Here is a 24,892-nt window from a genome sequence, read left to right as displayed (position 1 = left end):
TTAGTACTCAAACTCCACTTTTAAATTAGGGTTTAAATGAATTAATTTGTTAATTCACAATCTTAAATGGTAAATATAAATCCTAATACATATTAAAAGTGTTTTAATATATAATTGAACATTGAAATTAATCAAGCACATAAAAGATGTAACATGATGCATGAAAACCTATAAGAAAATTTTTAAAATTTAATGCTCCTATGAACTAATCACCATGCTCACCATGCTTCCACTCCTTCACTAGTCACTCTTCCGGGGTACATGGTTAATTGGAGAATGCCTGGTTTCTATGGATTTCCTGAGCGCAATCGTAGATACCTCTCTTGGGATTTACTTCGCCAACTTTCTCAACGATCAGACATACCTTGGGTTTTGATAGGCAACTTTAATGACTTATTGGCTGCGCATGAAAAGGAAAGGCGTATTCCTCATCCAAGAGGACTCCTTATTGATTTTCGTAGTGCTGTTTAAGATTGTGGGTTGATAGATTTGGGCTATGTTGGGAGTAAATTCAGGTGGGAAAGAGGCAATAATGAAGATGGCTGGGTTCGAGAAAGGTTAGATCATTCGTTAGCTTTTGTTTCTTGGAGGAATCAGTTTGCAAATGCTAAAGTGTTTCACCTTGATACTGGTTGCTCTGATCACGTTCCTTTATTCTTGAATATTGGCATTAGTTTTGTTCAGTATAGGGTTAAGCGCTTCCATTTTGAGAACGCCTGGATTCGTGAATCTGATTGTCGCCAAAGAGTAGAGTTAAGTTGGCTCAGAGGACTGGATATTAAATCTCAGATTGCCTGTTGTACTCATTATCTTTATGTGTGGGCTGAGACTCCTCGAAAGCAGTTTAAAGAGCGTTTAAATAATTACAAGAAAAGAATGCGCATTTAGGTTGTGGAAACGATGTTAATTCTAGAAACTTATTAAAAGAAGCACGCGGAAAATATCAATTTATTTTGGCTCAGCAAGAAGCTTTTTGGAAACAACAAGCAAAACAGTTTTGGTTGGCGTGGTATGAATTCAAAGTTCTTTCATGTAATGGCCTCGACCAGGAAAAAGAAAAACTCTATTGTCAAATTGCGAATAGTTTGGGAGCTTCGCAAACTTAGGATGATGATTTGGGGGATACAATCGTTCATTTCTTCTTTTACTGATGTTGCGGATGCCATTAGCGGTCGAAGGAAAAATTACAGCTGACCAAAATGAGTTTCTTCAGTGTCCATTTTGCGCTGAGGAGATTCGCCCTGCTGCTTTTTCTATGCATTAAGACCAATCGCCTGGCTCGGACGATCTGAATCCTCGTTTTTACAAAAATTTTTGGGATATTATAGGCAAGGATGTTACTCGGGCTTGCTTACGTTGCTTGAATGATGGGGCTCCTTTACCGGGTTCTAATGACACTGCTATAGTGCTGATCCCTAAAAAGAAATCACCTGAAGTTGTTGCCGATGTACGACCAATTTCTTTGTGTAATATTATCGACAAAATAGTTACCAAAGCATTGGCAAATAGTATGAAAGGACTACTCTCAAATTTGATTTCTGAGATTCAAAGTGCTTTTGTGCCTCGTCGTTTGAAAATGGACAATGTGATGATCGCGTTTGAGTTATTACACTATTTGAAGAGGAGGTCACAGGGTAAGAATAGTTTAGTAGCTCTTAAAACTGATATGTCGAAGGCATATGACGGCATTGAATGGTTTTATCTTGAGCAAATTATGTTGAATATGGGTTTTTGCAACAGTTGTGTGGCTATTATTATGCGATGTATTAGTTCTGTCTCTTATCATATCAGTTATGGTGGAGAAGCTTATGTCCGATAATTCCTAAGAGGGGGTTGAGGCAAAAGGACCCTTTGTCCCCTTATTTATTCATTATTTGTGCTGAAGGACTCTCAGCTTTATTGAGGAATTGTGAGCAGAATGGCTTCCTTCATGGTTTTCGTGTAACAACGGGTGCTCCATCAGTTTCTCTTTTATTTTTAGCCGACAATGCTTTTTATTTTTTTAAAGCCTCTAAAGCTAAAGCTGATATTGTTAAAAGTTGCTTACATACTTATGAGAAGGCTTCTGGGGAACAAGTTAATTTACAAAAATCTGTTGTTTCCTTTAGTCCTCATACCACTTCTTCTGTGAAGATGGAAATTTGTGCAGCCTTGGGAGTTCAGCAAACAGATTGGCTTGGCGACTATCTGGTTTTGCCTTCATTGATTGGTCGGAAGAAGAAGAAATCTTTGATTTTGTTGTTGATAATGTGTGGAAGAGAATGCAAGGCTGGAAGAGAAAGCTTCTCTCAAAATCAGGCAAGGAAATCCTGTTGAGAACAGTTGCTCAAGAGTTCCCTAATTATGTGATGAGTGTCTTCCTTCTACCAGTGGATATTTGTATTTTTATTGAAAGGTTTATGAATGCATTTTTTGGTGCAATGGTAATCTTAATCAGACTGGTAGTCGGTGGATGAGTTGGAAGCGCATGTGTCATCATAAGGATGCAGGGGGTTTGGGTTTCCATAGGCTATGTAAGTTTAACCTTGCCCTTCTAGCTAAGCAAGGCTGGCGCCTCTTGTCTTTCCTACAATCTCTTGTTGCAAGAATCTACAAAGCTCGGTACTATCTTTCTTATACTTTTCTTGAGGCGAATGTTGGTCATAATCCAAGCTTCATTTGGCGCAGTGTTTGGGCTTGTCAATCTGTTCTCAAATTGGGTTGTGTGCGCAGGATAGGTAATGGGGTTGATACAAGGATTTGGGGGGATCCATGGCTTGCTAATGTGTCTTTCCCTTATATTCGGACGCCAAATACCTCGAGGATGGATGATGTGTGTGCTTGTGATTTAATGTTGCGGAATCCTCGGTCTTGGAATTTGAATTTACTATCTAGCATTTTTAATGATCATGATTTGTCTCTCATTTGCAACATTCCATTAGTTTCTAGAGAATGCCTTGATTGTTGGTATTGGAAGTGGGATAGGAAGGGTGTGTATTCGGTTAAAAGTGGATATTGGGCTCAATTTTCTTACCAGACTAGTTTATCCCCATTATCTGTTGATGCTTGGAAGCATTTATGGATGTTAGATATTCCCCCAAAGGCGAAATCTTTTATGGAGAGCAATTATGAATGTGTTGCCTACAATGGATAATTTGTTAACAAGGGTGGATGTGTCAAGTGTTTGTGCTATATGTTAGATTGATACTGAAACTTCAGTTCATGCTCTTCTCTCTTATTCTTTTGCTGAATCTTGTTGGCATGTAGGTGGCTACGTATCCTTTAGATCTTTTCACACTGTTGCAGATTGGTTACAACATGTTTTGCATTTATCTGATATTGAGAATTACTGTGTTGCGGTAATGTTAGCTTGGGAAATCTAGGGGGAGTAGAAATGAGTTTATTTGGAACAAACGCCAATCGTCTACTGTCCATGTTTTTAATAAGGCTCGAAACTCACTTTATGAATGGAGAAATGCTCGCCAAGTCCTTAACTAACCTGCACCTCACAGGCAGGATGTTGTTACTATCAAATGGAAGCCGCCTGATGTGGGTTATGTCAAATGCAAATTTGATACTGTGTTGAATCACTCTTCTCGAACTGCTGGGTATGGCGCAGTCATTCAGAATTCAGATGGACAATGGGTTATGGGTAAAGCTACTCGTCTTGTGCGTACCTCTGATCCTATTCTTGCCGAAGCTCTTGGATTCAAAGAGGTTCTCAGTTGGCTAAAAGGCCTTGCTTTATCAAATGTGCAGGTGGAGTCGGATTGTCTTCAAGTGGTGAATGCTATTCATGGGTCCTTACTGGATTTTTCTTATTTTGGCTTGCTTATTAATGATGGTAAAGCTCTTTTGCAAGAGCTAGTGAATGTGTCTATTACTTTCATTAAGCAATCAGCAAATCAGTCAGCCCATACTACTGTTAGGTTGGCTCTTTCTTTGTGTGATGCTGCTCAATGGGGATCTATTCCCCCATTGTTCTTAGAGGATGTACTCCGGTTTGATTTAAGTAATATATGACTCTCCTTTGCAGTTTTAAAAAAATAAAAACACAGTATTAAAAAACAGTACAATAATTTGTAAAAATTATTTTTATTTTAAATAATTAAAAAATAATACTATATTTGAGAGAAGGTTTTCAGAGGTAAAGTGGATTTAATTGACATGTTTAGAGGAAGTGGATTTAACTAAGATTCAAATATAAAATTCGAAATTCAATTTGATCATACTTAATTTTATTTTATTTTTTTTTTATAGCTAGAAATCGACTTAATAAAATATTTAAAAGATTAAAATTAACTTGATTAAAATTAGAAATTTAAAATCTAAAATTTGAGAGCTCAAATAAGCTGATTGAGTTTAATTTTTTTTAGTATATATCAACACATAAAGTGTAATTTTTAGACTTCCAAAACGCACAACGTGAGTATTATGATTCTCGAATTTAATTTTAATATTAAATAAATTCATAATCAATTTTTGAAATTAAGTTTAAAATTGATAAAATAAATAAAATTAGAATATTAAAAATTTAATTATAAAAATTTAATTTTTTTATATATTTTTCATATAAATTGTCTTATAAAAAAATATTTTTCATGAAAATAATATTTTTTTTATTATTTAGTTACTGTATTAAATTATTTTTTTATGTTATGCATGTATAAATATTTTAATATTTTAATAAAATTATCAAAATATGACTTTTAATTTTTTTTTAAGTCATTCTTTTGATTGTTTAATTTTTTTTAACATAGAAAATATTTTTTCATTTATTCATTTCTTAAGTGTCCAAAATGTTATAAAATGCAAAACAAATGGAGCTTAAAATGAGGAACTTTTATTAATAAATTGAAAGAATTTTTTATATTTATGAAAATTTCTATTTAAACTAAAATAATTAATTTTATTTATTAATTATTTTAGGTTTAAATTTAATTAAATTATTTTTTTTTTAAATTAATTTGATTAATTTTATTTTAGTAATTTAATTAATTAATGACCTAAGATAATTAATAAATAAATATCCAATCAGTTATCAGGTGATTAACTGAGATAAAAGTTAGTAGAAGTTATTAATAGTTATACGAGTTATAAGGTAGTGGACTGATAAGTGATAACTACATAGTAGAATATGAAAGTGTTCTTTTATATTCTTCCAGGTAATTATATGTAGAGCTATAAATATTAGATAAGCAATAACGTGAGAGCCCGACAACTTAATTCAACAGTACAAATTAGATTTCAATAATTTTTTATCTTTATTTTATAATTTAATAATATAAATTAAATTTTGACAACCTTTTATCTTTATTTTATTTATCTTTAAATTTTGTAACTGTCGTATTTAATTTTTAAAACTTTATATTTATTTTTCTCAAAGCATTGCATTTACTATTTAATCAATCAAATCATCTTTTTTTATTCAATTATTTGTAAAATTCATGAAAGTATATACTCTATATTTGGCACACAAACAAATCATATAAGCTGTAAGACAATTAAGATTATTTTTCAAATAAAACAATTTCATCATTTGGCTATAGATTTTATAGAGAGAACTTAAAAATTTTATAAATAAGAATTTTTCCTAAATAAGTTTAATGATAAAAAAAAAATCAACTCTGTTACCTTTCAAAAAACTTTATATCATTATTTTAATTTTATAAATTTTCTCTTAGTAATAATGTTAACTAATTTATTATTTTAAATGTCACGGCACAACCTATGAACCGGACCGGCACTAGGACCTGGGCCAGCCTAAAGCCCCCGAGTTCCGTAGTAAGCCTAACTATTCCTTAACCCAACTCTAAGGCTCATTTGGGCCCAATTTCAAGAATTCAACAGAACAGAATCCGACCATAAAATGGACCTTTCAACGGGGAGTTTTTGACTCACCCGACCTGTAAACACAATGTATATCAATTGGGGAGCTCAGCTCCCTCATCCAGCCCAACAAATATGCATAAAATAATAAGTCTACAGGTCCAAATTGACAATTTATATTGCAGACCCAAATCAAATAAATACTTCTAACACATGCGAAAATTCTAAGAGTTAACAGGTTTATACAAACATTAATAAACGACTTGCGAGGGAGAAAAGCATGTTAACCTCAAAAATATTCTCCTGTGGCCTGGAAAAATATTGAATAGGAGTGAGCGTTCGACTCAGAGAGTAAAATATCAATTTTAACCATAATCTCTATGACTATCTAAAGCTAATGCACCCTATAGAGTGAAATACAACATCAACAATATTTTCACATCATAACAGCAAAAAGGTAATTTGGAGCACTCACACACCCAATAATATCAATCATAATATATGGAGCCGATCTCTATCTGACTCTCTTAAATCCAACCTGTGCCAGCAAAGAACTCAAGTCGGACTTTCGCTTAATAAACCAAATCGGGGCCCCAGCGAAGAACTCAAGTCGTGACTACCCTGAAGGACCGGGTCTCAACGAAGATCTCAAGCCGTGACTACCCGTCCTATCCATAGCCAACACCACATCACACGCACGCCAACGTACGCACACTGCTCCAAATTATCACAACAACATCCATGGCACTTTAACAGTTGTGAATGCAACATAAAACGTGCCTAGAGTTTAACTACATAGATATATACATATAAATGATGCATGGGCATGCTTGAACATATAATAATAGTGAAATTACAATTAAAATCAATATTTTACTCACAGACTTGACAGCGGTCACTGTGGCAGCTGGGCGGAGGAAGAAGGCTGTCCCGGCTCACCTGACAATTTTATTACAATCATTTAATAAATTTGACTCAATACAAACTAAGAAAAAGACCAAATACGTCCTAAGTCGTGTCAAAAATCCGGCAGAGTCTCCCCTGTACCTAGAACTTACCCAACCTGCAAATGGGTTTAAAACACACTTTTATATCCACCAACCATACACCCACAACTCAATCATATCACACAGCCCCTCCTGGGTCCATCCAAACAGTCATCAATCACAATATGTAAAATTATAATTTAGTCCTTATAATTGACCTTTTTTGGAAAAACTACCCAAATAAGCTCTAAAAATTCTAAAACTTTGCCCCGCGGTCCTTAGCAATATTACTAGGCTATTGCAAAAAGAATCATAATTTTCTGAGCTACCACAAATATTTTATGGATTTTTAATCCCATTTAAGTACTAGAAAATTACGAAAAAGTAAGGTTCGGGTTTACCTATGCCGATTCCGACTTCGGGGACGTGCTCGGGACATCTAAAAATGGTGGGGTAGCCAAATTCTCGATCCAATTCAGAAACTTTTTCGGTAACCAGTCTGTTTGGCCAGAAATTCATAGACCCGGACAACTGTCGAATTTCTGGGAATTGAAGATACCTACACGAAGCCCACAACACGGGGGTTAGTACATAAATTTTACGAAATTTTCTAAGCTCATTTAATGCTCGGAAAAACACTACGAAGTTCTGTGGGACCCATCGAAAAACGGTGTCAGAAAATTTTGAAATTTATATTCCCGCGAAGCTCTCGATGAGTGGAGCGCTCTGGTACTCTTGGTTTTCTCGTGGGGTTTACGGTTTGCGAGAAATTCAGCCCAAAAATCAAAATGGGCTAAAACTTTCTGGACAAAAATTGGACAAACCGCTCGATGAATTTTGGTGTTCTTGGTGTCTATGGAAAGCTCTCGAGGTGTAGATAGTGTTTGACACAAGACCCAGCCCAAATGGTGGCCGGATCGGCCAAATTTTGGTCGGGAAAATGAAAAGGCGCGCTGCGCGTCGCTTCACTCGACATTTCCCGGCGTTCCAGGCAGCGGCCGGCGAGCTGGGGTGGCTGGGGAGGTGCACCAGCGAGGTAGGGAGGCTGGGGAGGCGGCTAGCCGACGAGGGGAGGTGAGAGGAGAGAGAAAATGAGAGAGAGAGAGAGGGAGGAGAACACGTGCGGGAAGAGGAGAAGAAGAAGAAAGAGGAGCCAACCCGATTTGGCCGATCCGATCCGATTCAGTTTGATTCGGCCAGTTCGATTTATGATACAAAATTTTAAATTTTTACTCTGCATTGGGATCGAAAACGAGGCCCAAAAATTCCGAAAAAAATTTTAGAAAACTCAAAAAAATTCGTAGACTCCAAATATATTTTTAGTTTTGCCACGTGGACTTTAAATTAAAATTTAAAAATCATCAAAGTTTTTATTTTCGGAAAATCGAACCTGATTTCTAAAATCTAAAAAATTTCAAATAATTTCCTAAAATTCAATAAAATAAAATATCAATAATTACCCAAAAATAATAAATTTAAAAAAAAATTAAAAGTGTTACATTCTTCCCCCCTTACAGAAAATTCATCCTCGAATTTTTTTTACACAAGGCAGAATAAAGTACAGGATTACATATTGAATAGATAAGGATACTTGCTACGCATGTCCTGTTCTGACTCCCAGGTGCACTCTTCCACTGACTGGCTCCTCCACAAAATCTTAACCATAGGGATTTGTTTTGATCTTAGCTGCCTCACCTGGTAGTCCATTATAACTACGGTTGCTCCTCAAACGTCAAGTTTTCTTTTAGCTCTATTACATCCGGCTGTAGTACATGGGAAGGATCAGGAATATATTTCCTGAGCATGGAGATGTGAAACACAGGATGAACAAGAGAAAGATTGGGTGGTAGCTCCAACCGGTAGGCAACTGCTTCAACTCTATCAATAACCTCAAAAGGTCCAATATACCGAGGTGCCAACTTGCCCTTCTTTCCAAATTTCATGACTCCCTTCATTGGAGAAACCTTCAGGAATACATAGTCGCCTACTACAAACTCCACATCCCTCCGTCTAGGGTCTGCATAACTCTTCTACCTACTAAAAGCTGTTTTCAATTGTTCCCTGATTAAAAGAACTATCTCTGAAGTGTACTGCACTAGGTCTACATCATGCACCTTTGCTTCTCCCATTTTCGTCCAACATAGAGGAGACTTACACTTTCTTCCATATAGTGCCTCATAGGGTGCCATCCCTATGCTGGAATGGTATTTGTTGTTGTAGGCAAACTCCAAACTCCACCAAAGCTAGCTGATCATCCCATTGACCTCCAAAATCCAAAACACTCATGCCAAGTATGTCTTCCAGTGTTTGGATTGTCCTTTCGGACTGTCCGTCTGTCTGAGGGTGGAAAGCAGTACTAAAGTTCAATTGTGTGCCAAGTGTCTCCTGCAACTTCCTCCAAAACCGAAAAGTGAACTAGGGCCTTCTGTCAGATATTATGGAAATAGGAACTCCATGTAATTTGACTATTTCTCGAATGTAGAGTCGGGCGTACTGTGCCACAGAATATGTAGTCTTTACAGGTAAGAAATGAGCTGATTTAGTTAGGCGGTCTACAATTACCCATGTCGAATCATATCCTCGCGTGGTACGAGGCAAACCAGTCACGAAATCCATAGTAATCATTTCCCACTTCCATTCTGGGATAGGGAGCTCTTGCAGCTTCCCTGATGGTCTTTGGTGTTCAAACTTCACCTTCTGACAAGTCAAGCACTTGGACACAAAATCTGCTATGTCTCTCTTCATGACATTCTACCAATAGCTATCTTTCACATCATGGTACATCTTGGTGGAACCTGGGTGGACACTGTACAGTGTATAGTGCGCCTCTCGCATGATTTCATTTCTGAGATTGTCCACATCGGGCACACATATCCTAGAACCTTGAATAAGGGCGCCGTCATTGGCAAATCAAAACTCACCACCCTCACCCTGCTGTACTCTTTCTATGATCTTCATCAATTGTTGGTCTCTGTGCTGGGAAACTCTAACTCTGTCTCGCAAGTCTGGCCTCACTGAAAAATGAGCCAACAATACCCCCTCATCTGAAAGATCTAGGATTAAACCTTGATCCATCAACTCATGTACTTCCTGAATCAACGGTCTCTTCTCTGCTGAAATGTGCCCCAAACTGCCAGAAGATTTTCTGCTCAAAGCATCTGCTACTACATTGGCCTTCCCAGGGTGGTACTGGATGGTGCAATTATAGTCCTTCAGAAGCTTCATCCATCTCTTCTGTCTCAAGTTTAAATCTCTCTGTTGGAAGATGTACTTCAAACTCTTATAGTCGGTGTATATCTCGTACACTTCACCATACAGGTAGCGTCTCCAGATTTTTAGTGCAAAGACTACAGCCGCCATTTTCAAATTATGGGTGGGGTAGTTCTGCTCATGCCTCTTCAGCTGCCTTGAAGCATAAGCCACTACTTTTCCATTCTGCATCAAAACACATCCTAAGCCAACTCTGGAGGCGTCACAATACACGGTATATCCTTCACCACTCATTGGTAGTGTCAACACTTGGGCAGTGGTTAGACACTCCTTAAGCTTCTGGAAACTCTCCTCACAGTCATCTGTCCAAATGAATGGAACATTCTTCCGAGTTAACTTAGTTAGAGGAGCCTCTATTCAGGAAAAATCCTGCACAAAACGCCTATAGTAACCAGCTAGACCCAGAAAACTTCGCACCTCAGTGACTGTTGAAGGCCTAAGCCAATTAGTTACAGCTTTAATTTTCTTGGGATCTACTTGAATGCCTTCACTAGAAACCACGTGTCCCAAGAATGAGATGCTTTCTGGTCAAAATTCACATTTTGAAAACTTAGCATACAGTTGGCGCTCCCCCAAGTCTACAACACCATCCTCAAATGCCACACGTATTCTTCCTCGGTCCGAGAGTATACCAAAATGTCATCTATGAATACGATGACAAAACGGTCCAAGAATGGCCTGAATACCCTGTTCATCAAGTCCATGAAAGCTGCTGGTGCATCAGTGAGTCTAAAAGACATCATCAAGAACTTATAATGACCATATCTTGTCCTGAATGCCGTTTTGGACACATCCTCATTCCTGATTCTCAACTGATGGTAGCCTGATCATAGGTCTATCTTGGAAAAGAATCTAGCCCCTTGGAGCTGATCAAACAGATCATCGCTCCGAGAAAGTGGATACTTGTTCTTCACAGTCACCTTGTTCAGCTGTCTATAATCAATACACAACCTCAATGACCCATCTTTCTTTCTCACAAATTGAACAGGAGCTCCCCAGGGTGAAGTGCTCAGACGTATAAAACCCTTGTCCAAAAGCTTCTGTAGTTGCTCTTTTAGCTCTTTCAATTCTGCTGGCGCCATCCTGTAAGGCAACATTGATATGGGGTTTGTACCCGGCACAACATCAATGCAAAACTCTATTTCTCTTTCTGGTGGCAACCCTGGAAGCTCCTCAGGGAAGACATCAATGAATTCTCTGACAACAAGAGCATTTTCCATGTTGACACCTTTTACATATGTATCTCTCACTAATGCCAAATACCCTTGACATCCACGCCTCAACATTTTTCTAGCACTAATTGCTGACATCAAATTATATGGAGCCACGCTCCTGTCACCATCAAAACTAAACTCTTCTATACCAGGTATGTGGAAATACACCTTTCTATTCCTGCAGTCTAAAGTGGCATAATGAGTTGCCAACCAATCCATTCCCAAAATTACATCGAAATCTATTACTGGTAGAGGAACCAAGTCTGTTGGGAGGATCTTTCCATCCACTACTACTGGGCTACCCAGAAAAACCATATCTACATCTATGTTGTCACAAAGCGGAGTAGCTACAGACAAAGGACATTCTAAAGTTGTAGGGTTTCTAACCAATCTCATGGCAAACACAGGGGAGACAAATGAGTGCGTAGCACCTGGATTTATCAAAACATGAGCCTCATAGGAACAGACTAGAAGAATACCTACCACAACTGCATTGAAAGCCTGAGCATCCTGGTGGGTCAGGGTGAAAACCCGAGCTTAACCCCTACCTTGGGTGGCAGAACCCTGATACTGACTTCTACCTCCTGATCTGCCTCTAAATCCATGTCCCCCTTGTCCTCGGCCTGTTGTGCGGTAGCCCATGCGCCATGCTTTGGAAGCACTAGGGTACAACTGACGAAGAACATTTGCAACAGAACCCTGTGACCCTATCTGTGGCTCACTGAACACGGGGCATTCCCTAGCAAAGTGACCTTGTTGGCCACATCTGAAGCATACTCCTGAACCCATCATACAAAGTCCTAAATGTCCTCTCCCACACTGTGCCCAAGGTGCCAAGGAGGATCCTTAACCAAACCGCATCCACAAGCATACTCCTGATCTGTTTTTCTTTGCTCTTCCGCTGTCATCCACAGCATAGCTAATCTCAATCTGTCTGGCTCGATCAACCACCGCATCAAAAGACTGATCAGACATTATGGCCAGGTTTGCATACCTCCAGTCAAGCCCCTTTAGGAATCTCTTCACCTTCATAGTTTCTGTAACTACTGCTGTAGGGGCATACCTGCTCAGTTTCAGAAATTCTGTAACATATTCATCTACAGACCTATCATTCTGTCTTAAGGCCTTAAAGGCCTATTGCTTTTGGTCTCTGAAACTTTCTGGTACAAACCGGTTGATGAACAGCTCCACAAACTGAGTCCACGATAAACCCTCCATCCGAGGTAATATGTAATCATTCATCCATTATCTAGGCATAGGCCCCATGACATGCTGCACACACTCAATAAGTCTTCTGTCAGTCAATTGCAATTCTATTCCTGCCTGCCTGTAGGAATCCAAAAACCGATATGCATCGTCTGACATATCATAAGTACCAGGCACCAACTTCTTGAAATTGATTATCTGTTTGTAAGGTTCCCCTCTTGGTGCGGTGGACTGCTGCTGCTGGGGAGGGTGGACCATATACTGTGCTATCATATCGATGGTTCTCTGTAAACCAGCTAGAGTAGCTGCCATTGGGTCCGTGGGACCCTATGCCATAAAAGACTGATCCTGAACTGGTGGCAGCTGCTCTTCTACTTGAGCAGCTCTAGGCCTCCTACCCCACCTCCTCGGGACAAGCGCCTCATCCTGTGCTGAAACCTCGTCAGGCACATCTGGTTCTGGTGCAGTGGCAGCTCTCCTGCTTCTACACATTTTCCTGGAATTCAGCAACATTAGCCCACAAAATTCAAAACTGCACATTACACAGCTCTATAGACTCATATTTACACACAATATATAAAGCAGAGACTAGAAGCAAAGATGACAATGCAAGATGAATGTGGACCTATTTTCCGCATGTGACTACTAGTAGACTCTTCCCAACACTTTGGACAATTATTCCCTATGAATCTGGAGCCTAAGCTCTGATACCACATTTGTCACGATTCAACCTATGGGCCGGACCGGTACTAAGACCTGGGCCAGCCTAAAGCTCCCGAGGCCTGTAGTAAGTCTAACTATTCCTTAACCCAACTCTAAGGCCCATTTGGGCCCAATTTCAAGAATTCAATCGGACAGAGTCTGACCATAAAATGGACCTTTCAACGGGGAGTTTTTGACTCACCCGACCTGTAAACACAATATATATCAATTAGGGAGCTCAGCTCACCCTCCACATACTCATATCAACATAAAATAAATGGGAGCTCAGCTCCTCATCCAGCCCAACACACATACATAAAATAATAAGTTTATAGGTCCAAATTGATAATTTATATTACAGATCCAAATCAAATAAATACTTCTAACACATGCGGAAATTCTAAGAGTTAACTGGTTTATACAAACATTAATAAATGACCTGCGAGGGAGAAAAGCAGGTTAACCTCAAAAATATCCTCCTGTGGCCTGGAAAACTATTGAACAAGAGTGAGCGTTCGACTCAGAGAGTAAAATATCAATTTTAACCATAATCTCTATAACTATCTAAAGCTAATGCACCCTGTAGAGTGAAATGCAACATCAATAATATTTTCACATCATAACAGTAAAAAGGTAATTTGGAGCACTCACACACCCAGTAATATCAATCATAATATATGGGAGCTGATCCCCTATACAACTCTCTTAAATCCAACCTGTGCTAGTGAAGAACTCAAGTCGGACTTTCGCTTAATACACCAAATCGGGGCCCCAGCGGAGAACTCAAGTCGTGACTACCCCGAAGGGCCGGGTCCCAGTGAAGATCTCAAGCCGTGACTACCCGTCCTATCCATAGCCAACACCACATCACACGCATGCCAACGCACGCACACTGCTCCAAATTACCACAACAACATGCATGGCACTTTAATAGTTGTGAATGCAACATAAAATGTGCCTAGAGTTTAACTACATAGATATATACATATAAATGATGCATGGGCATGCTGAAACATATAATAATAGTGAAATTACAATTAAAATCAATATTTTACTCACAGACTTGGCAGATCCTTTGTGGCGGTGAAGCGAGAGAAAGAAGGTCATCTCGCTCACCTGATAATTTTATTATAATTATTTAATAAATTTGACTCAATACAAACTAAGAAAAATACCAAATATGTTCTAAGTCGTGCCGAAAATCCGGCAGAGTCTCTTCTATACCTAGGACTTACTCAACCTGCAAATGGGTTTAAAACACACTTTTATATCCACCAACCATACACCCACAACTCAATCATATCACACAGCCCCTCCTGGGCCCATCCAAACAGTCATTAATCACAATATGTAAAATTACAGTTTAGTCCTTATAATTGACCCTTTTTGCAAAAACTGCCCAAATAAGCTCTAAAAATTCTAAAAATTTGCTCCGCGGTCCTTAGCAATATTACTAGGCTATTGCAGAAAGAATCATAATTTTTTGAGCCACCACAAATATTTTATGGATTTTTAATCCCATTTAAGTAATAGAAAATTACGAAAAAGTAAGGTTTGGGTTTACCTATGTCGATTCTGACTTCGGGGACGTGCTCGGGACGTCTAAAAATGGTGGGCTAGCCAAAATCTCGATCCAATTCGAAGACTTTTTCGGTAACCGGTCTGTCTGACCGGAAATTCACAGACCCGGATAACTATCAAATTTTCGCGAATTGAAGATACCTATACGAAGCCCACAACACGAGGGTTAGTACATAAAATTTACTGAATTTTCTAAGCTCATTTAATGCTCGGAAAAACACTACGAAGTTCTGTGGGACCCACAGAAAAACAGTGTCGGAAAATTTTGAAATTTATATTCCCGCGAAGCTCTCGATGAGTGGAGTGCTCTGGTACTCTCGGTTTTCTCGTGGGGTTTACGGTTTGCTAGAAATCTAGCCCAAAAGTCAAAATGGGTTAAAACTTCCCGGATAAAAATTGGACAAATCGCTTTATGGATTTTGGTGTTCTTGGTGTCTATTGAAAGCTCTCGAGGTGTAGATGGTGTTTGACACAAGACTCGGCCCAAATGGTGGCCGGATCGTCCGGATTTCGGCCGGGAAGGCGGCGACACGCGCTGGCGTTGCGTCGCCAGCGTGGCGTTCCGTTCGAGCGGCGGTGAGCTAGGGTGGCTGGGGAGGCGCGCCGGTTAGGTGGGGAGGCTGGGGTGGCGGCCGGCCGGCGAGGGGAGGTGAGAGGAGAGAGAAAATGGGAGAGAGAGAGAGGGAGGAGAATGCGAGCGGGAAGAGGAGAAGAAGAAGAAAAAGGAGCTAGCCCGATTCGGTCTGTCTGATTCGGTCCAGTTCGATTCGGCCGGTTCGATTCGGGATATAAAATTTTAAATTTTTACTCTACCTTGAGACCGAAAATGAGGTCCAAAAATTCTGAAAAAAATTATAGAAAACTCAGAAAAATTCATAGACTCCAAATATATTTTTAGTTTTGCCACGTGGTCTTTAAATTAAATTTTAAAAATTATCAAAGTTTTATTTTCGAAAAACCGAACTTGATTTCTAAAATCTGAAAAATTTTAAATAATTTCTTAAAATTCAATAAAATAAAATATCAATAATTATTCAAAAATAATAAATTTAAAAAAATTAGGGGTGTTACATTAAAATTCAAATATTCATGTAAAATAGGCCTGGTTCAAATACATATTTTGGAATTATTGATATACACACATAAAAATATATTAAATAGATATAAGAATTTTTAGTAATACAAAATTATTTTTGCTTCCAAAAAAAACAGACCGGCTGCTTCCTTCGTGTCAAGAGCCGGGGCCCGAGGCAGTTGTGTGCTAGTTTTTTTTTTTATTATTATTATTTTTTTATCTGAATGTTGTGTGCTAAACTTGTGAACCGGGGGCCGAGGAAATGTGATTTTCATTATTTTTTTTTAATTATGATCATAAAATATTTTTATTTTTTCTAAATTAAAATAATTAATAATTTTTATTACTTAACACAATTATATATAATCTCTATTTAATTATTAATAATTTAAGTTAAAATTAATAAAAAATACTAATAAATTTATTTCAATAAGTAAAATCATTTTCAAAGTAGTATAAATTAGAATTCTAGTTTCAATTAAATTAGAAAAAATAAAATTTAATAAATTTTTTGGTTATAAGAGCATTACTTGGTAAAAGGCAAATGGCATTGACAATATTTTGTTTAATTTAACCACATTCTCATACGCGTGAAGAAGAAGGCCAAAAAGTCATGGAGGAAATTTTTGCACCAAACGACAATAGTAAAAAAAACTCAGACTGTTTGTCGTTTCTAACTCACTGGGATATTTTTCATTTTTCATTTTTTATATTTAATAAAAATATAATAAATTAAAATAATAATTTATATATAAAAGTAAACATTTTTAAATTAAGATATTAAAAATAAAAAAAATCAAATTATCTTATAATTTGTTATTTTATTTTTTTTCATATTGTAATTTTGAAATTACTATCTTTCATGCAGGAGAATTTTTAAAATTTATTTAAATTTTTAATCAAGTATAATCAAAATTAATTTAATGCTAAACCAACTAATCAAATGGAAAAAACAGGCCACCTGTCGTCACATAAATGCAACCCTAGACTAACACGGCACAACAGACACGTAGCCTCTGTTTCGATTATAAGGGGAGAGCAATACATCGTCATAGCAGCCGCCAGTGCCGTCTATTGATCGGAAATCTAACGTCATGTACTCCGATAACCAAAGCTCTAGTTCCGCCGTCAATCTCCACTGCTTCTTGCAAACTATCTCCACAGCGTTTATCTCTACAATTTTCACCATTATCACCATTACCATTCACTAAAAAAGTCGCAATCTTTAGCCTTTTCGCTCTAGTTCTAGAAATTTTTCTTGGGTATTATTCTTTGTTTCAGAAGAGGAAGAGATAAAATAAGAGATGGCTGCTTTGAGTGGCAGTAGTGTGTGCTTGAGGGATTCTGCTTGCCAGCTTCCCCTTCCTGTTTCCACCAGATGCTACAAGAGGTTGAATCTGTTTTTATTTTTAATTGATCAGTTTGTTTTGAAGCTCTTGTAGCCTTCCTTCTGCAATAGTAGTCGAGATATCTGTCTTTGCCAATATTTTATTTTGTCTATTTCTTCTCTGAAGGTGCTTCCTTTATTTATCTTTGTTTTTTTGGAACAGGAGGAGTGCAAAATGGAGGTCTCCTCAAGCTGCTATAATACCCAATTTCCATCTCCCAATGCGAAGTTTTGAAGTTAAAAATAGGTAAACTATCAAGAGTGCGTGATGCAGTCTCATTTTGATTTTTTTTTTTCTGGTTGGGAATTATAGATGACTATTGCTTGTGTGATATAAGATAGATTTGTGTATTCTAGTGCTACATGAGCTAGTCTTTTCTGGTTTGGTTTTTATGGATGAGTATTTTATGTGTGCTATAAGACAGATTTGTGTGTTGTTGTACTATAGCTAACGAAAATGCTTTCTGTATTATGTCGGATGCCTACATAAGAAATTTATCAGTGTTTTTGTTATTTGTGATCGTTGAGAGTCTGATGTTTATCTAGGTTCTTTACAAAGAGTTTGCTTCCTTTATTCAACGTAAACTGGCGAGACTGGACCAATATAACCAAACATATTCAATGGAGTAAAATGAGGGGTAGCCAGATACATAATGTTAGTGATAAGTTTACATTGTAAATGAATTCCTTGAGTTTATTTGTCTGGAGCTTTTTGCTAGTGTTGAATATAGCGCTAAGGTCAATGAATTAGAATGAATTTAAAAGTCAAAATTAGCCATTAGTTGCTTCAAAAATTTTAGATGATCAAACACTTTGATTTTGCTGCTAGTCATATACAGGTAACTAAAATAACTCTTTATCTTTAATTGTGGTTTGTTGATAAGGACCTCAATATCGTATAAACCATAGTTACAACTTTCAACATCTTGTTCTGTTGAGTAGGGAAAGGCATGGCTCATATTAAAATCACAGCACCTGTAAAATATTAGATAATAATAACATGAACTCTGTATGTACTTAGTTCACTGATTAATTGAATGGTCTGAATGATTCTTTAGAAAGATTCTAAACCAAATGATGAGTGCCATGAAGATTGGTGGGAACCATTCATATGTACTATAGTATATCCTGATCAAGTGCAAGATAATTTAGTTTTGCAAGCTTGGTGATGGCTTTTATATGGTAATGGATTCTGGTAGAACAAAGCATGTTTTTTTGGTGTGTATGTGGCTGGTTTGATGATGCTTTTCGTGAGCTCAACTCATTGTTGAGGACTACTTGTTGATAAAATGCTTGTTTGGTTCAAGAATTGATGCTGCAGAGAGTTATATGTGCACTTTTGATGTTTGCAGGACATCACCTGAGGATATAAAATCGCTTAGATTGATAACAGCCATCAAAACCCCATATTTACCTGATGGTAGATTTGATCTTGAAGCATATGATGCCTCGGTCAATATGCAAATTGTTAATGGTGCTGAAGGTGTGATTGTTGGCGGCACGACTGGTGAAGGTCAGTTGATGAGCTGGGATGAACACATAATGCTCATTGGCCATACAGTTAACTGTTTTGGTGGTTCTATCAAGGTGATCGGAAACACTGGAAGCAACTCTACAAGGGAAGCAATTCATGCCACAGAGCAAGGCTTTGCAGTCGGAATGCATGCTGCTCTTCACATCAATCCATACTATGGTAAAACCTCTGTGGAGGGCCTGGTTTCTCACTTCGATAGTGTGCTACCTATGGGTCCAACTATTATTTACAATGTGCCTTCACGAACTGGCCAAGATATTCCCCCGCGTGTGATACACAGTGTGGCACAGAGTCCTAACTTGGCAGGTGTTAAGGAATGTGTGGGTAATGATAGGGTGGAACAGTACACGGAGAAAGGAATTGTGGTGTGGAGTGGGAATGATGATCAATGCCATGATGCAAGGTGGAACCATGGGGCTACTGGAGTGATTTCTGTTACTAGCAACTTAGTCCCAGGCTTAATGAGAAAACTTATGTTTGAGGGGAAGGATCCTGCACTTAATTCAAAACTAATGCCTCTCATAGATTGGCTTTTCCAGGAGCCAAACCCCATTGCATTGAACACTGCTCTTGCACAGCTTGGAGTTGTGAGACCAGTTTTCAGGCTACCATATGTACCTCTTCCTCTGCCAAAGAGGGTAGAATTTGTGAATTTGGTAAAGTCAATCGGGCGGGAGAATTTTGTGGGAGAAAAAGACGTTGAGGTTCTTGATGATGATGACTTCATATTAGTAGGTCGGTACTAGGCAGATTTTATTGACAAGGATCTTTAGAATAGGCCTTATGATTATTATGGTTTTGCATTTTCAGTTAACAATAAGGGTTCTTGATACCTCGTTAAACATGGAAGTGGAAATGTAGTATTTGACTTATTGTCGCTGGTTTTGTGCTAAATGTAGTGTGCTTTTAATGCCAAAAATATCCATTTAGGGGTGGTTGCTTGCAAATCGTGTTGCTCGCGGATGAGAAATATTGGTTGACATTGTATTCGTATTCCTATTATAATTTCAATTAGCTATTATAATTTTCATTGTGAATGTAATCACAAGCTGCTCGAAGAAATCTAACGGTTCAACGGTTGTTCGGAAATATGTAAATTACAATTTTTTTTTTCAGAAAATTTAATAATTTCTAAGTATTATATGTGGTGTATAAACTTCTCATAAGAGATGATAAAAAGAGAATTATCAGAATCCAAACGTTTATGCAATTAAAACTATTATTTATAATTCATTTGTAACAAAATAAAAATAATGGAAAAAATATATATATATATATATATAAAATAAAATCACGAAATTAAAACAATCAAATTCAATTTTATTTAGAATAAATAAGACCATTATTAATATATGTATATGAGTGTTAAAAGGGTTCTGGTGGCATACATGATTTTTCCAAAGTCTAAACATAAGATTTATTTAATTATTATAAATTTTTCTCCTATGTATGAAATTTAATGAATTTCTTTTTAAATTAAATTCAACAAATACACGGTACAGAGACACACCATCCAATAATTACTGGCTGAAAAATAGTTATACACACGTTTATATACGGCACACATACACACACATTACTTAGGCCATATAAGATCCAAGACCGCAGGACCACCACAAAAGTATCCACCTATCTACATCACAACTGGATTTCCTATTATTTGGTATCTGCTTGATAACAAACACTCGAATATTTGAATACAATGGTGATAATCTGAGTGATGATAATAAATTAATGAGAGTGTCAAGGACGGCTGGAATTTTGACTAATTACAACCCATTAGCTGGAATACAGTTGGAATATTACTTTAATCATCAATGTGACTTGCCCAGTCTCTTGCCAATTATATGTAATCTCACCAAGTCTATGACATGACATATAAATATTTTTTATTAATAAATTTTCAACAACATGGTTACATTCTTTCTTTGAATAAATTGCTAAAAGCTGCGAATGGATATGGTGTAAGCCAATAGCCTTGGGGAGCTACCTTCCTGGCAAGCGTCAGAAAGTTGGCAAACTATATATTCAAATGGGCATGCAAAGAGAGCAAGTGTGCCCTGGTTATATTTCCCTGAAAATTTCAACAGATGACTAAAACCATGAAACAAGACGAGTAGAAGAAAATTTTCTGACTCTATCCACAATTACATTGGAAAATCAAGCTTCTTTATGAGTTACAGCACTGATCATCTCTTTTGAGCATAAATGGCAACTATGACAAAATTTGCTATAAACTAAAAGGAATTACTAAAAAATATGATCATTTAATCACAAGTTGAAACAAATAAAAAATAACAGTATAAATGACTTTGTCAAAACACAAAAACTTGTTGAATCCAACATGTTTTTACCTTCACCCTTTTGTCAGTCACAATGGCATCCTGCTTGTATTTAGGCGTCCTGAGGTCTCGAGTGGAGTGGGTAACGATGACGGTAAGGTTTGCGAGAAGTAGAAGAATGTGAGGAACCAGAAATACTTTTGGTCCCCCTGGGTTTTCGTTTTTCCTTGATTGCATCTATTTGTTCCAATGCCTCCAAAACTTCTTTCATGGAAGGACGGCTTCTAGGATCCGATTCTAGGCATTTTAAAGTAAGTTGTGCTGCTTGTAACATTGCCTTGGAAGAGTATTGACCTTCTATTCTTACATCCATAATGTCTTTTAACTTTCTTCTCTGCGAGAGAATTGGTTTCAACCAATCAACCAAATTTTGCTGCCCACTTGGACGTTTTGTATCAAGCGCTCTTAAGCCTGTCAGCATTTCAAGCAGCACCACGCCGAACCCATACACATCACTCTTAACATATAAATGACCTGATTATTATGAAAAAACTGCATGTCAGCATATTCATATAGGTATATATATGCTCTGAAAGACAAAACCCTATTTGAGCAGCAATTTAAATGTCCTGTTCATTTTTGGCTTGTCAATGAAAGCCTATAACTGAGTATGCAGTCAGAATTCCTGATTCTCAGTGCTCAACTGCTAAAGGTATCTTTTAGATCACTTGGAATAGTGAAAATGTTCATTTCTTATCCGGACCACCTATATATAATTTCACAAAGTTGCTTGCAAATAGATTTGAGGTTTAACAATTTGTCATTTGTAGTATTACCTGTTGCAACATACTCAGGAGCAGCATACCCATAAGTTCCCATAATCCTGGTTGTCACATGTGTGTCACCGCCTGAAGGCCCCAATTTGGCCAGGCCAAAATCTGATATTTTTGCATTGTAATTCTGTAAATGGAAAACAAAAGAAGAAAAGAAAATGCAATATCACTAAAATATCCACATATAATAAAGATAAATGCCAAATAATAGATTCCTACACCTATAAAGGGTACTTTCAAACTCCATACTCATTTTTTCTCTTCTTGTTTAAGCTTGAAAGTACATTAAAAGGAAGGCACCTTTATTTTTTTCGGAAGTTTAATAAATTTGGTATTGTTACTATAAAAGTATCTTTATAGTTAGTCAAGTACAAAAATCAATTACCAGTCTTATTATAGACCCAAGATCTCACTAAATACCATAAGAAAGAGAAGGGAAAATAGAATCCTTGATTGAAATGGCAATCCCACTACAAATTCGTCATTTGTTCCATATTTCTATAATTAGTCTCCAATTCTTTCATCTTTGCAAGAAACAAATAGAGGATTCAAATTAGGCCTCAGTTTTCTTTTGAAAAAAGAACGGATAAATTATAAACTAACCCCATCAAGCAGTATATTTGAGGCCTTGAAATCTCTGTAAATGACTTTCTTATCTGAAGTATGAAGAAAAGCAAGACCTCGAGCTGCTCCAATGGCTATCTTGAGCCTTAAGTCCCAAGACAAGGGTTCAATGGCAGGATTCCCTGCACGAATAAACAATCCAATATTCAATATAACTTATCTAAGACTTAGTAAACCCTAGCCTTCTCTCTCTCTCTCTCTCTCTCTCTCTCTCTCTCTCTCTCTCTCTCTCTCTTCTTACTCTTTTCCATCAATTCTTACTTCTGAAAAGATGATTCTCCAAGCTTCCCCTCTGCATGAATTCATACACAAGGAGTAGCTCTTTATCCTCCCAACAATAACCCAACAATTTAACCAAGTTGGGATGAGACAATCTGCCTAGAAAGTTCACCTCTGACTGCATTTTCAAAAAAGAAACACAGATAGTTAGCATCAATAATAAGGGCCATGTTGCGCAGATTTAAAATGTTTTCAACAAAGCTATGGAACTATTGCCCAATGGTTGAGCACCTGCCCCACATTTTGAGAACAAAAGGTTTCAAACCCTGGCTCAGACTGGCCTCTCCATTCCTCTCCCATGAAAAAACAAAAAAAAAATCCAACCAAGCTAGAGTTATTAGCTATACATAATTTTGTAATTATGATCACTCTTCAAGCATTTTTCCTCAAAAGAGGTCTCATAGCTACAAAGATATGACTGCAGAGGTGACCTTATGAGCAAGGCATCTTCCACCAGCAATCACACTAGTGAAATAAATTCCAGTCAATAGCATACCAAATGTCACTGCAAATGGGATCCATTTCGGAAAATGATTGAAGCCAACAACAAAGATCACCCTTGCTTACCTTTTTTTTTTCCCTTTCCCCTCTTTTATTCTTTCTTTTCTTTTACGTTCACAGACTCAACAGAAACAAGATATTGGAAACAGAATGATCAATAAATACTTAATAATTCCAATTTTTTTAACGGATAATTGTATAATTGAAATTAGAATCAAGACCTGCCACTCTTGAAACCCTTGAACACTTTCTGGGTTCAATTTCTTGACAGCAACCACCATACCAATACCACTTTTGGATGGAGCAAAAGTCTTTTCATCTATCCATCCTTTGTAGACTTTACCAAAACCACCTTCACCCAACAAAGTGTCTGGTCTGAAATTCTTTGTGGCACTCTTCAAATCAGCAAAGGTGAACTCCTTCAAGTTTGGTGCTTCCAATATTTGACCGTTTGGATTTGTCTCTTCATTCACTTCACTAACTGCAGCAGAGAATTGACTTTTCCCTGCACTGCTGCTCGTGGCAGAGAAATCCATGGTGGTGTTGCTATTTGATGACCCTGTAGCACGAAAACAACAAAATGCAACAGATCAGCTTCAAAAGCAAACATTAACATATAACTCTTAAAGACCCAAAAGAAAGAAAAAGCAGAGAGAGAAAGGTACCAGGGGTGTGAGTATTGGTAGTGGTGAAAGAGAAGCTAGGAATAGCATCCTGAAAGGGAGATCCAAAGCAATTGCCCATGTTGACTTTTAACCTGTTTCTCTTAGATGCTACAACAACTCGTTAGATCAAGAAAACATGTTGATGGCAGAAGTATATAAAGGGGGTTGGATCGAAGAGATGAAAAAGAAGAGGAGAGGAGCAAGAAAAAGTGGGTTTTGTTGCTTTTAGCTTTTGGATGATGTTCACTTCGATTTCTTCTTTATAGGGAGGAAAAAGAATGGTCTCAGCCTTTTTTTTTCGTCGCAGTTACCAAAATCCCACTTTTCTGGTTTCATATTTTGTCGCCAGCTCTGTATTTTACAATTTATAGGCCATGGACTTTTCTTCCTATGAAAAGAAGTTACGCAACGGAACTCACCGCCGCTATTTAGCAACGACCTTATTTATGTTACTACCGTTACTTACTTCAGCTTCGATTTTTACTGTCATCCAAAAATTAAAATACATTTTTATAATATAAGGATTGAAAATAAAAATTAATAATAATAATAATTTGGAAAATTTGAAGTGAAGAAAGTAAAATGAAAAAGGAAGAAGACTAGCAATGCATAGTGAAGTGATTGAAGTTGAAGGTCAAGACGAACGTGCCACTCGGTTTTGAAGTCCAACGGTAATGAAATATGAATTTGTTGTTTTAATTGGAAATTAGTCAATTTGCTTCTTTGTTTCCTGTCGGAAGGCTGTGAGGACCACCTTTTACATCAACTTCCAACTACCCACCCTTCCTTCAATTAATCTCCAATCCCCGCTAGAGCTTATGTAGTCCCTACAACAGCATTTTACACCCCTGATCCCAACAACATTGTTATTTGGGCATAAACAATTCAAAACTGCTTTTATTAAACATCAAAGATTCTTCAAAGCCCTTCTTACTAAGGCATGTC

The 24,892-nt window shown here is 37.3% G+C and overlaps 3 protein-coding genes across 3 annotated transcripts; 2 read left to right on the top strand and 1 right to left on the bottom strand.

Moving 5' to 3' along the window:
• Nucleotides 1-261: 261 nt before the first annotated feature.
• LOC110638724 (uncharacterized) lies at nt 262-4,002 on the top strand. Its single transcript, XM_058152129.1, has 8 exons — nt 262-421; nt 488-853; nt 1,329-1,675; nt 1,792-2,298; nt 2,438-2,980; nt 3,069-3,161; nt 3,247-3,338; nt 3,492-4,002. The coding sequence occupies exons 1-8, from the start codon at nt 262-264 to the stop codon at nt 4,000-4,002; spliced, it is 2,619 nt and encodes an 872-aa protein (XP_058008112.1).
• A 12,827-nt stretch (nt 4,003-16,829) lies between these two features.
• LOC110672838 (4-hydroxy-tetrahydrodipicolinate synthase, chloroplastic) lies at nt 16,830-19,710 on the top strand. The gene is made up of 3 exons (XM_021835738.2): nt 16,830-17,232; nt 17,393-17,476; nt 18,582-19,710. Exons 1-3 carry the CDS (start codon nt 17,147-17,149, stop codon nt 19,507-19,509), a joined length of 1,098 nt encoding a protein of 365 aa, XP_021691430.1. The 5' UTR covers nt 16,830-17,146; the 3' UTR covers nt 19,510-19,710.
• A 1,170-nt stretch (nt 19,711-20,880) lies between these two features.
• Nucleotides 20,881-24,859, bottom strand: LOC110672837 (probable serine/threonine-protein kinase PIX13). Its single transcript, XM_021835737.2, has 6 exons — nt 23,948-24,859; nt 23,504-23,841; nt 22,764-22,899; nt 22,482-22,624; nt 21,882-22,005; nt 20,881-21,579 (listed from the first exon to the last, which is right to left on the bottom strand). The coding sequence occupies exons 1-6, from the start codon at nt 24,024-24,026 to the stop codon at nt 21,158-21,160; spliced, it is 1,242 nt and encodes a 413-aa protein (XP_021691429.1). The 5' UTR covers nt 24,027-24,859; the 3' UTR covers nt 20,881-21,157.
• Nucleotides 24,860-24,892: the final 33 nt, after the last annotated feature.

Source organism: Hevea brasiliensis, chromosome 9, assembly GCF_030052815.1.
Source record: "Hevea brasiliensis isolate MT/VB/25A 57/8 chromosome 9, ASM3005281v1, whole genome shotgun sequence".
Classification (NCBI taxonomy): Eukaryota; Viridiplantae; Streptophyta; class Magnoliopsida; order Malpighiales; family Euphorbiaceae; genus Hevea; species Hevea brasiliensis.
Note: the sequence above shows the minus strand (reverse complement) of the source record. Positions and strands in the feature narration are given on the sequence as shown.